At 39.7% G+C, this 13,047-nt stretch overlaps 1 protein-coding gene across 4 annotated transcripts in view; it reads left to right on the top strand.

Moving 5' to 3' along the window:
• LZTS2 (leucine zipper tumor suppressor 2) overlaps window positions 1-13,047 on the top strand; it is a gene marked incomplete at both ends in the record, with an annotated part of 62,369 nt that overhangs the window by 12,205 nt on the left and 37,117 nt on the right. Inside the window, one exon of one of the 4 annotated variants that reach the window (XM_083363675.1) lies at window positions 7,065-7,381. The exons of the other annotated variants lie outside the window; for them this stretch is intronic. Within the exon in view, the coding sequence (XP_083219801.1) occupies window positions 7,377-7,381 (5 nt within the window). Of the gene's footprint in view, window positions 1-7,064; window positions 7,382-13,047 lie in introns of those variants that run through there. 4 annotated transcript variants of the gene reach the window in all.

Below are 13,047 nucleotides of genomic sequence, written 5' to 3'. Positions count from 1 at the left end.
TCACAGCGACAACAAACGCACCATCTTGTTACACCATGTGAGCTAATTGCACAACACACCGGCCTCGCAAGTCTGTCATACATAGAATTATTTCCCGTTCGGGAGCCTAACAGCGCATGGATAAAAGCTGTTCTTCAGCCTGTTGGTATGGCTGGCTATACTTCTATATTTCCTACCCGATGGTAGGAGAGTAAAGAGGTACTGACTAGGGTGTGAGTCGTCCCTAAGAATTTTCCTCACTCTTCCAAGGCAGCGGGCCCTGACGATGTCATTCAGTGGTGTCAGGGAACAGCCCAAGATGTTTTGTGCTGTGTTCACCACCCTCTGTAATTTCTTCCTATCCGCGGCTGTCAGGCCAGCATACCAAACCACAATACAGTGCGAGTGGACGCTCTCTATAGTAATAATGAACAAAACAAGCCAGAGCTAGGAGGCACATGGTGGTAACAAATCAGAGTTCATTTCTGAAATGTGCCTGTTGAGGCAAAAAATAACATTCATTTAAAATTATTAGCTTCTGAGTATGAATTGTTGGGGGCAGTCTGTAGATAACGCTCTTTTAAAACCAGTGGGACCTTGACAGATCTGTACCTTTATCTGGATTACAATGGGGCTGCAAAGTTTACTTTAGATACAGCCCTAATCCTGTTAATGTGGCAAGGAATATGTGATAAAAGAGAATTGGAAATCCACCTATCAACTACCTCTCCTCCACCATAAGATAATTTTTCCAAATTTTTCCCTGGTAGCTGATCTCCAGTGCCGAAATAGCTTTACAAATATCTGATTAGAGACATATCCACTTTTGTGCATGTAGGACAAACTATGCAGATTTATGTATACAAAAGAGGGGGGGGAGACAAACAAAAGAGAGAGGCAGTGAGAGAAAGACAACTGATTTCAAATTTAAATATTTTATTTTCCTGACTACTCTTTTTGCCAGCTACATATTTGGAATTTTGAAAGCAGGTAGTGCTTATGTTCACAAAGTAACTGCCATAGTGTTTCAATAAATGAACATTCATTTATTGAAAGTAACGTAGCACCCCCAGATTTTGGTGATGCCTCTGAGTGGTATTGTGGCAAATACATGTTATTTTAGTGCTCTGTTCTGTAATATGCTTAGATTTCTAGTTTGATTTGAAGATTGTCTGATATTAAAGGAGATACATGAAGGAACATTGCTGTGAGTACCACATTGCTCTCACCCGTGGAAAATTAAGAAGCAGGATAGAATTGGGGTCTTTCTGAATTTCATCTTATTGGAATAAAATCGACGGTGCATAGATTTTTATCCAGAAAGTTATAGGTTTGTCAAGGCATCATAACCAGATTTATTCTGAAAACTTGCAAGTGTCCACTTGAATGAATTTGGTTTCCATCCTATATGTGTAGTCCTGAGATTGAACTGGGTCATGGAATCCTGGGCTTCCAGTCATTTGGGGGAAAATATCTTTAGAAAATAAATTGTTCAGATATGTAATGAAAACTGTCACAAGTAAGTTGCAAGAACAATTCAGTAGTTACTTGCAGACTGTTGCCTTTGTAAAGAAAGTGCTTAAAATGGCTTCCTTCAGCTGTGGAATTTTTGTTTTTGATGTCCTCCTCCTGACCTTTCTTATCTGCTTATGTTATCTTAGGTCTTTAGCTAAAAGGAGGTTTGTGGTATTGTACTTCTACATACAACTCTGTGGACAATGCTGCTACTTTCTCCTTTAAATGAGGCTTGTTTTCCTCCGAGTATAGCTGTTTTAATGCAAGCCCAAACCTGCACGTGGTCTGTGTAAAACTCCAGACAGAGCCAGACAAGACTGCACTCCTTCATCTGCTGGGCAGGAACAGGCTCAACTGCTTTCCTGGGCTCTGATTAGAGGGTCCAGTCACGTAGGTTTGCTGACTTTGTGGCCTGTTTCTGCACTCTTCTTTTAAACGGCTTCTTGTGGAGCAAGAGTAAGGCGGTGCATTTTTTCCTACTGCTCTTCGATGATCCAGCAGCTGTCTGGATCTTTGCAGCCCAGATAGGGCAGACATTCTTTTCCTCAGTGGTAGAAAACTAGATTTACGAAAACTGAGAAACATTTCCATCTAAAGCAAGGGCTAGATTTGGCTTCCTTGGTGATTCTGTTGTGATTCAGGGTCAGCCTGTGGGTTCGGCAGTTGGGTTGGACGACTCAGAGGAGGAGGGGGGTGTTGAAGACCTTGCTGAGGGGGTTGAAGATCTTGTTGATGAGAGCCCTCAGCCGGGCCCCTCCCACCTGGTCACCACGGAGACCCAGCTGTGTGAGCCTGACAGTGTGGATGAAGATGACCCACAGCTGGCCCTGTTCAAGGACGCCCGACGCAGGAGGCAGTCAATTAGGAGTAAACAGAGGAAGGCAGTGTGGCTCCTCGGAAGGAGGCACAGAGAAGCCACGCCCTGAACTCTATATAAGGGGAATGTGTGGGAGGGCTGGTTTGCTGAAGGCAACCGCTTGGATAGTTCATGTTTCTTAAAGCTCCTGTTTCTTGGTTTGTCTTGTTCCGTTTGTTTTTGTGGTACTAAATTTGGCAGGCGTAATTCCAGCCTCTTGCCTTCTTGTAAAAGGGGTTGTGCCTGCCTTTTCTGCAGGGCCGGTAGCAGGCTGGTACAGAACAGATTCCTTGATCACCAGAAAATCTAGTGTCAGGCGCCATATCTTCTGATTGGTCACTAACAGCAGTGGATCTTTTGGCTGCTTCCTGCAGAGATTCACACATGATCACTTAATATGGTTCCAGTGTAATTGGATGATTAGTTGCAAAAAAGCTTGCAGAATGACAAAGTTTATTGTTGTGCAATTTTGTGACAGACGAAATCTGATGAAAGCTATGGAGTGGGCTCTTGTGACATCACCGAACACAGAAAGTTGCAGGTTAATTATTGAGCAACCCCAGATTGAACTAAAAACTCACTGCTAGGAAGTTTAGAGAGCCAATACCGGTCAATGTTGATGGTATTAAAGTTTGTATTTGACTAAGTATGAAGCAGTTTCCTTTGTTTTCTATTACCATGCCACGTTCCTCTTGAAAAAGGATGGATTACTGAAAGGACACACATTCCCTGGGTGTCATTTGCGCTCCTTATTCTATATATCAGCCTCCGAGTAAAAGCTGCTATGGCAAAACCAACACTTCTTACCAAGGTTTCTCTATCGTTCATTTCAATCAAGTATCAGAAACTGAGGTATTTATTAAAAAGTTGTAAGTAGTTGAATGGAGCATATAAAAATCATGGAACTCTATGTAAGGAAATAAGTAATATGCAACACTCCTTCATTTAAAATGCCATCTGGCCAAGGTGGGAGCTTTCCAGTGTATGTTACTTTGACCTAATAATGGGGTGTCAAGATATAAGGAGAAGTGAGAAGTAAACACAGAGCATGTGATTTTTCTCAGGGAAGAAGGTTAGATCCAAATTTAATGAGCTTAGCTACTTACAGTTTCTGTAATGTACTGAGGACAGGCAATTATCTATTTCCTTGGGATGGGGTGTTCATTTTGCCTGGTTATGAGTTCAAATACATATTCTTCTGTCATGTTTATATAATAAAACATCCTTGTCTCTGGAGTTTTGTCATTTGTAGGAAAGAATGGGATTGACTTGGTCCCTGTTCCTCATTTTTTTTTTGAGAAATAGATTATAAAATATACTCTGCTTGGGACTGCCTGAAATTCCCATAGATATTTCAATTATTGCAAAATGCTGCATTCAGAAATAGCAAAGTAAATGCCAGAGGGACAATTGTTCAAACATCCTGCAGTGGGAGAAAGATCTTTGCAGAGGTAAAGAAGAAATATGGGCATGGAGAAAAAAAAAGTAGGGGGAAAAATGGAAAAAAATAGAATAACTCCAAAGAGAGTAATTTTGCATCTTCTATGAAAAAGTATGGATGTGGAATTTTATAAGAAGAAGAATGAAAAATGATGCTTGATGGAATAATGAAGTGAAAGAGGCTGTGGATTGTGTGTGCAGATGTGAGAATGGTTGCTGCTTGTTTATTTTGAGACTCTCACACTAAATTAAGAATTACATATACAATTGTATGACTTCATTCAAATGGTAGTGTATGGTTAGATCAGGAAACGGAAGTAGAGAAGATTATTACTTTATGAATAGATGAACTAGCCTGACTTTCCTTACAAAGATCAAGTAATTAAGACTTGGTATGTACATACAGTATATGTATGTTTTGTACCCTTAAGAGTTCAGTATTCATGTAGCCTTGCTAAAGTTTTTGTTGCTTCCAGTTAAAATTTGACAACTCCATTTCAGAGACACAACATTCTCTTTGCCTTTTGTTTTTCTTAAGTATTTCCCCATGTATACTCTCAGTTTATATTTTGATCACTTCTTGGGTTATGTTATTCAGTTGCTCATTTTAAGTGTTAAACCCAATTTGGTGAAATCAGGATCTTAGCTTCAGAGAGTATATATACATTGGTGATATGGATTGTCTCTTGGTATATTTATTTATGAGCATGAGCTCAATGGAAAGTAAGCAATGTTTTTTACATGCTTTGGGATGAGCCTTTCTGGTCATAATTGGTTTCCTCCCATGTTTGCTACCTTCAAGACAATCATATATTTCCATATGTTGCATAATCCTTAAAGAGATAAACAGCCCCCACCTAGAATTGTTATAATTCTCTGGCTTAACATCTTAAGATGTAAAACCTATGTCTGGGCTTTATTAGCTCAGCTGGCAGGTAGATGATCATTTAATTAAAACTTCATAAAAACAAAACACAAATTCCTCAGTCTCAAAATTCAATATGGCAAAGCAAAGGCTTAACTAGATGGTCTATAAATGAGAAAAATGCTGGTGTGTGTGTGTGTGTGTGCGTGTGCGCGTGTGTATGCTTTTAGGAATATCTATCTACCAAAGCGTTGGTCTAAAAAATGGAAACCAGGCCCAGTGGGCTGTCTCTTCAGAAGACAGGCCTTATTTCCAAGCAGTATTCTTTCCCCCTGCTAAGTGGAATTATTAACAGTAAGCCAGGCATACTTTGCAAGGCTTTATGCTGCGAGAAAAAATGAAGAACTTTCCAAGTATTAAAAGCATCCAGGATGTTGAAATCAACAACAGACATGATAGGGATTCCCTTCGATGTTGCTGGAAGAGGAATTGTATTTATACAACTTTTAGTATAAAGTATAGAGAACTCAAAGAAAGGGGAAAAAAAGCTTATCAACAGTCCAAACATGGTTGTAGGACATGTTACCTAGTTAGGTAATAAAATGTCTGCAAGCAAAGAACCATGCTGACAGAGCACCAAGAACCCCATTGTTGTCCTTCATTTGTAAACATATAAAAGGCTCCTGATGACATTGTTTTTCGTTTGTAACTTCTCCTATTGCTGTTTTAATCCCTTGTCGTTCCTCTAAAAGTCTACGAAGGAGAAAAAGATGAAATAGCTGTAGAATGCCCTTTAATTGATAACAGTAGAAGCCATTCGTCTGGCATCACCTTCTATTTTCCCTCTGTTTCTTACTGCTTCCATGTTTCTCCTGTTCCTTTGTTTCAGGTCCTGTTGAATTTTAGATTGTAAGTTCCTGTCTGCAGGGAAGCTGTCTCCTGTTACTTAATGCCATTTTCATTGATGATATGCCATGTCATGTTACATAAAAATAGAATAGAAAAAATCAGAATGTCATCTTAAGGGACCTTTGGAAGCCACTATCAGTGCAGTATAAAAATGTTCCTGTATAAGAAATGTATATGCAGAAGTTTAAGAAGCTGAGGGGTCCTTGGTGCTCTCTGAGCTTGCTTGTTTTCTTACAGATGTTTCATTACCCTAACTAGGTAACATCATCAATGCTAGTCTGATTTAAGCTCTTTGACATCTAACTTGGTGGTATAGAAGAGGATGAGATGCTAACAATTCTACAATGGTTGTAATAAGGCAGTAAAGAACATTTTTCTCAATTTTCAGCTGGCAAGTCTATGAAGCTTTGAGTTCAGATTCCAAGGCTTTTAGATTTAGTTAAACATAAGTAGCATTCCTCAATCTGATAGCATCCAGATGTATTGGACTTCAGTTCCCAGAACTACTAGCCAACCTGGCCTTTGCATATTAAGGCTTTATACATCTGGAGGACACCAGATTGTGATAAACAATGATATAAAACCATGTCCTTGGAAAATTTGGCAAATCACAGTGAAGATTTAACCCAAGAATCATTCCATGCTGAGCTTTGGCAAATGTGATAATATAATGAACTTAGTTGATGCTTCTGAGAATGTAGAAAATGTATTTTCTTCACTGTTGAATAGCCACTATTCACCACTTCACATAGGAGATTTATGTGGAAGGTTTTCTAGAGTAGATGGTCTTCATGGAGGTAGCATCTACTGTAATATCTTTCTTTTTTAATCTATGACCACTGGGCAGTTAAGCTGCTTGTGGTTATTCTGAGCCAAACTAGAGAAGTCAACTTAGCAGGATCTTTGCCTAGTATTTGTATGCTACTATAGGAATATGATGAGAAAAGTGCTTGGTGGATGATGAGGTATGAAATTGGGGTGGTTACTATAGCTATTCTGGCTGCCAGAATCCAAATTTTAGGGTCTTGGAGTGCTGGATTGCTGCTGCTTTGAAGTTTTGTGGCACTTGTTTGTTTCTCATTTGCCCAGCTGTATATTTCTAACAGAAATATCTCAGGTCTCCAGTATCATCTTCACACACAGAATGGATTCCAAGGAGTTGCCCTGAAATTTCTTTTGAGTCAGGAGAGTGAGGAGCATTGCAGTTAAGAGATAACCATGTTAAACTCTCTCCCTTTTTTGGCAAAGCCATAGACAGAGAGTATGAGACCTCTCAACTAATCTTTACATGTTGTGCATACCAACTGGTGAGCACGCCTTGTTATTATTTTGCTAGGGGAGTGAAGGTTGCTTTTCTTATTGACTCAGACTTTTAGGAGTCAGGGGGCATCTCTTCTTTGAGGGAATGTCCACTTTGAGGGAAACAAAATATTACACTAAGTATCAGGTAACATAAGGAGCTGCCTTTGATGTTTAGCACTTGCTAGTACAGATATTGAGATCTAAGGTTCTAAATCTTGCTGGCTGACTGGCAAAGGGCTGTGCAGAAATGTTCCATCTCCTCCCACTCCATCTGGCAGTATCTTTGCCTGCCAAAAGAACTTGTTTCCGCATCTCTGTTTTATTTAAGAAATTCCCCGCTCAGAACTTGAAGCAGAAGAATGCGCCTTCCTGGAAGCAACAAGTCTACAGACCCTTCCTCTGCTCCAAACTCTCCTCAGGGGAAATGGCTGCTGGCCGTGCTCACAAAGGGCATCAACGTCATTCCTACATTGAGATGATATTACCAGACACTTGGTGATCTTCAGATGGATGCGGTGAGAGAAGGGTGTGTTTTCCTTGCAGGCTGAATTTTCTCCAGAACAGGCCCAACTGGTGCACATGTGGGAGGCCTGCTGAACACGGCCTTCCTACCATTTCTGTTGTTTTGCATTGGGGGGGGTGTTTCCTTGTCATTGGGACATGAGTGTTGATACTTGGGAGGAAGAAACCACAGCAGTAAGCTGTGGTTGAACTTGAAGTCAGAGTCTGCAACCGACTGCTTAACTCCATGAGACAGGAGCCTGCAAGCATTGTGTTTAGTTGGAATGGGCTAAACCTAGTTTGAAATATTTTATTCAGGACTGGATGATCAGCAATAGATTGGTAAGGCTTTGTCTCCAACTTGTTTAACGATTACAGATCTTCTTTTTCTCACTTAAATAAAACGGTTTTGAATTGTTGCTTGGTATGCACTTTGGTTAGATTTGGATTTCCCCATTATTGTATGGCTCACAGGAAATAACAACTCATTGGCTCCTCCCCCCCCAGTGGCCACCAGTATTTGAACTGGTTTGCACTATGGATGTGTTTGCTCTGGGAACTTACACAAATGATTCGGCACACTTGAGTCTTCTCGTCTGTTTTACTGTAAATCACTCTCAAACATTACAAGATCCTCTTCTGGTAAAAAACAAAATCCACTAAAAAAAACCTACAGTATGCAAATTAATACAAAACTAAGAAGGCTTATGATTGTTTAAAAAAGAATGGAAAATTAGAAAAGAATATAATTACACCATAGCCAGATTCACTTTTCTTGTCTTGTTTTAGTTATTCATCTGACTTTATGCTCCATATTTTTTTAACTACGGGTTTTGTAAATGCAGTTTGATCTTGGCTATGATATGACACAATTTATAGTTAGTTTTGAACAGTTTTGATTTTGAAATGCTGGATGAACATTTCCACCATCCATCTAGAGAGGACACTTGTTAAAGCAATTGACTTTATTTTTCATCGTCAGCAGATTTAAAAAGAAAGAAATAGGAACAGAAAGGAAGTGGAGTACTCCAGTGCTCTGGAAAGAAAGTCCTGTACAGAAGCTGACTGTGTCATGTGTTCTTTTCATGGAAACAATCCTGCCCTTCCATGGACTCTGACCATGTCCCAACAGAAGCTCTGCTGTCTATAATTCCAAGCCTCCCCCATATTTTTGTACTGTGAAAGTAGCTTGAATTTTGTTCCACTTGCTTTGTTGCAGTTTATTTAACGAAGGGGCTGTAACATAAAACTTCAGTTTGCAGAGATTGCCCAACAAAAGGGTTTAGATTCAACTCCTGAAGGTGGCCACAGTCATGGCTATGTGACTGTGTGGGGACTGTGACTTTCGTACATACCGTGTTTCCCCCCAAAATAAGACCGGGTCTTATATTATTTTTTGCTCCAAAAGACTTATTAAGGCTTATTTTCCAGTTAGGGCTTATATTCAGGGAAATGTGATACTAAATGCGTCCATCTGGCTGACGATCTTAATTGGAGCTTATTTTTGGGGTGAGGCTTATATTACGAACGTCCTGAAAAATCATGCTAGGGCTTATTTTCTGGTTGGGTCTTATTTCCAGGGAAACACGGCAATTGCAGCATTTTTATTTTTATTTTTAAAAATCATTTTCTTTTTCAAGAGATTTTGATTTAGCATGGCCTAAATCCCAGCAGCCCTGTGAAGAGCTGCACCATACCATGGTTTACCTTAGCTTTCCCTCGTCTAATTTCTTCCCTAATACGAGTTCCCTAAAATCTCTCCCATCATCTTCCAGACCATATTACAATGTAGCCCAACTAACCTGAGAGGCGCCTGGCTGGGAAACTATTAACCTGCAGCTATGCCTTTCTAATTTGGGGAATGGGACATACATTGGTGGAGCAGTGGGCTAATGCCTCCTTAAGTAACACCAGCTGCCTGCAATTAGTGCAGGTTCGCATCCCACCAGGCTCAAGGTTGACTCAGCCTTCCATCCTTCAGAGGTAGGTAAAATGAGGACCCAGATTGTTGGGGGCAATTAAGCTGACTTTGTAATAATGCCGCTTGGGTGTGTGTGTGTGAAAGCCCTAACAAGCAGGCATATACATAGAATGAAGGCTACTGCTAAGCTTGTAAGCCGCCCTGAGTCTTCGGAGAAGGGCGGGATATAAATGTAATAAAAATAAAAATAAATAAATAAAATAAATAAATTTCAGTTGAACTTTAGTTGGATATATAAACTCTCTTGGAAATTGCTTTGGATTTTTAGCTATACGCGCCAATTTCAATATGGTATTAAAATATTTCAGCATGCACAGGCAGGTTACGAAGCTTTGCAATGCAGAGATAAAGGCAGTTCTCAACTTACAACCACAGTTGAGCCTAAAATTCCGGTTGTTAAATGAAACATTTATTAGGTGAGTTTTCCCCATTTTACGACCTTCCTTGCTACAGTTTCTTATGTGAATCACTGCAGTTGTTAAGTTAGTAACATAGTTGTAAAGTGAATCTGGCTTCCCCATTGATTTTGCTTGTCAGAAGATCGCCAAAGGTGATCCTATAACTCCAGGACCCTTCAACTGTCAAAAATACATGCCAGTTGCCAAGCATCTGAATTTTGATCACGTGACCAGGATTTAAGTGTGAAAAATGGTCACTAGTGACTTTCTCAATGTTGTTGTAATTTTCAGTGGTCACTAAATGAATGGATGTAAGCCAAGGATTACCTGTATTTGGCCCAATGACACTAGGAAAAGCACTGCCAGACAGAAATGGAATTGTGGGCAGAGAGGACAATACATCTGAAGTATTAATCAAAGAAGCAGTCAGTTTTGAGGATTAAAATCATCTTTTCCTTTTATCTACTATGAAAATAACTCTTTACCAAGACGGATTCAGGGGCTGTTCTTGGAATTTCCTTGGCTATGGAGAACTTCTGCAAGTTTTTGTCAGGACACCATTCCTACTAAGTCCTGCCTAAGCAATTAGCTTCGGCCCTTTGTCTATTCAGCACTGTCCTTCACTCAAAAAAAAAAAAGAATTCAGCAGTATAAATAAACTCCAGATGCAGAACACCCCACTCAGAACATATCAAGCTTCATATGACAGGATGGAATCTATCATGTGCCAGTCATGTGGCTAAAGCCTGAGAAAACTTAACTCTTCACTATCTGATGCAGGCAAACCATTCAGCCTGCAAAGGCCTGGCTGAAGACAGTGTTGAGCATTCACCCCTCTTCTCCCCCCCCCCAAAAAAAGTCTAATGCACCTCTCGCTTTACCATCAAAGTAAATGCCACAACTTAAAAAAAATCAAAGGGGCTAAATACCAGCCCCGCTAGTCAGTGTTGAGCTGGTTTGGAATTTTAAAATAGATATTTTCCTGACTAATAACAAATGTGGAATATAAGGGCAATAGCAAGCAGCACGATATCATAACAGAACATTGTTAAGATCTATCTGATTAAGCTTAATAGAACATAACCAGAGTTTTAAAAGATTAATAGGATAAAGTAGAGTAGAGAAGTAGAAGTAGAAAAAGTAGAGTATGTTTATAAGGTACTGAAATGCTAAAATCAAAACAGATGCTAAAATAACCCATGCTATCCAGCCATAAACTTCAGTGGGAACCTCATATAATTGCCTAACATTTGGCATTGAAATCATGCAGTCAGAGAAGCTGATATTGTGTAAACTGTATGTTGCCTTTAACTTTATATTTAAAGGAGGACTGTCAAGAGGAAAGAACTTCATATTTCCTTTTTTCCTTTCATTCTGAAATGCATACACTTTGTGTTTCCTGAACAAGAAGGATTTTCAGCTTTCCCCCCTAAAGCTGTGGTTCTCAGCCTTTTCTTCACCACGGACCCCCTTTAATACCTTTTGTGGCCATGGACCATGCCCACAGACCCCCACCCCCCAAGACCTAACTGAAGATTTAAATCATAACCTTACTTCAAGCTTTTGCAGACTCCCTGTGGTGACATCGCAGCACTCTGGAGATCTGCGGGCGAAAGGTTGAGAACCACTATCCTGAAGTATTCTCAGATTACAGGTAGTCCTCAGTTTACAACAGTTCATTTAGTGACTGTTCAGAGTTACAACCCAGAAATTTTGAGCTCAATTGTGGTCGAAAGTCACATATGACCCATACCACACAGGAAAATGCTCTTCTGAGCCTTGCCTAAAAATCAGGTAAATCATCCTTCCTCAATTTTTTTGCCTTCTAGATGTTACATGAGAATTCTTGAGCTTATCCCAGTATATCATGGGAATGAGAAGAAAAGAAAGCAGTTGTAGATTTACTTGACTTTTTTTTAACTTGGAGAATTGAAACAATGTGAAACTGAGAGGTGCTATCTTTGCTTATTATTTTTTAAGAATTTAGGCAGCTTCCATTAGTAGCTTTGAGAAAAAGAATTGGGCTTCTTTTGAGGATCATCATCTTGCATGTCATTCTGCAATATTGTGTATCCTGATCATTATGATCTTTACATAAAGTGGAATCTGCGATTACTTGCCCAGGGGACTTCAATTCAAAGTGGATTCCACAGAAGCAGCAGTCTGGAATGAAAATTTAAGAGGAGTGTCCAAAAACCTAGTATTACGATCATAAAGAGAACATCAGTGGAGGAAATCCATGTGATAAAGAGTCACTTTAGTAAGAGATGAATTAAACTGGAGAATGGAGCAACAGCAGGAAGACAGCACATTATGCTAATAGTGAAAATAATAAACCTTTATTGTCAAAGTACAACGTGTGTACATTGAGATTAGCTGAGCCTCCCCCCGCCGTGCTCTCTCTCCCCCGAACACACAGTGACAACAAACCCTCCATCCCACCACACCATGTGAACCAACTACACCACACACCAGCCTCCCAAGTCAATTCTGCATAAGTTCACAGAGATTATGTCCCATTTAAAAGCCTAACAGCCCATGGATAAAAGCTATTTTTCAGCCTGTTGGTACGGCTGGCTATATTCCTATATCTCCTACCGGATGGTAGGAGAGTAAAGAGATACCGTGCAGGGTGTGAGTCATCCCTGAGAATCTTCCTCAGTCTTCCAAGGCAACGAGCCCTGGCAATGTCATCCAGTGGTGTCAGGGAACAGCCCACAATGTCTTGTGCTGTGCTCACTACCCTCTGTAATGCTTTCCTATCCGCGGCTGTCAGACCAGCATACCAAACCACAATACCATACGAGAGGACGCTCTCTATAGTAGACCGGGTAACTTCCCGGGTAAGAACCTTAAATAAAGGATTCTACAGCATTCACGTTTTCGCACATACAGTATAGTTCTTTGCCAGAGTTTAGGCACCTTGATCAAACTTGTATACTTAATGAATTTCAAAGTTAATAGAAGCTGATATAATCTGTACAGGGCATAAAGAAAAATCTCTCTACAAATTTTAATACATTTTTATTATTTGTATGCTTTATTTGTTGATTTGTTTATTTAACATTTGTAGCCTGTCCCATTGGTAGCAGATTCAGGTAGTATGTACAACAAAGCAAACATAAAAAGCCAAACTATATAAAAATAAATTATTGTTATGAAAATAAAAAAATAATCATAATGATAAAACCAAAACCAAACTAAGAGTGAACATATGCTAGAATAAGACTGCTTTGATCTACTTACAAAAACACAGTTATTTAAGAATCAAAATAAGAAGAAAAATACAGCAGATACAAAG

Source organism: Vipera ursinii (assembly GCF_947247035.1).
Source record: "Vipera ursinii genome assembly, chromosome: 5".
Classification (NCBI taxonomy): domain Eukaryota; kingdom Metazoa; phylum Chordata; class Lepidosauria; order Squamata; family Viperidae; genus Vipera; species Vipera ursinii.
Note: the sequence above shows the minus strand (reverse complement) of the source record. Positions and strands in the feature narration are given on the sequence as shown.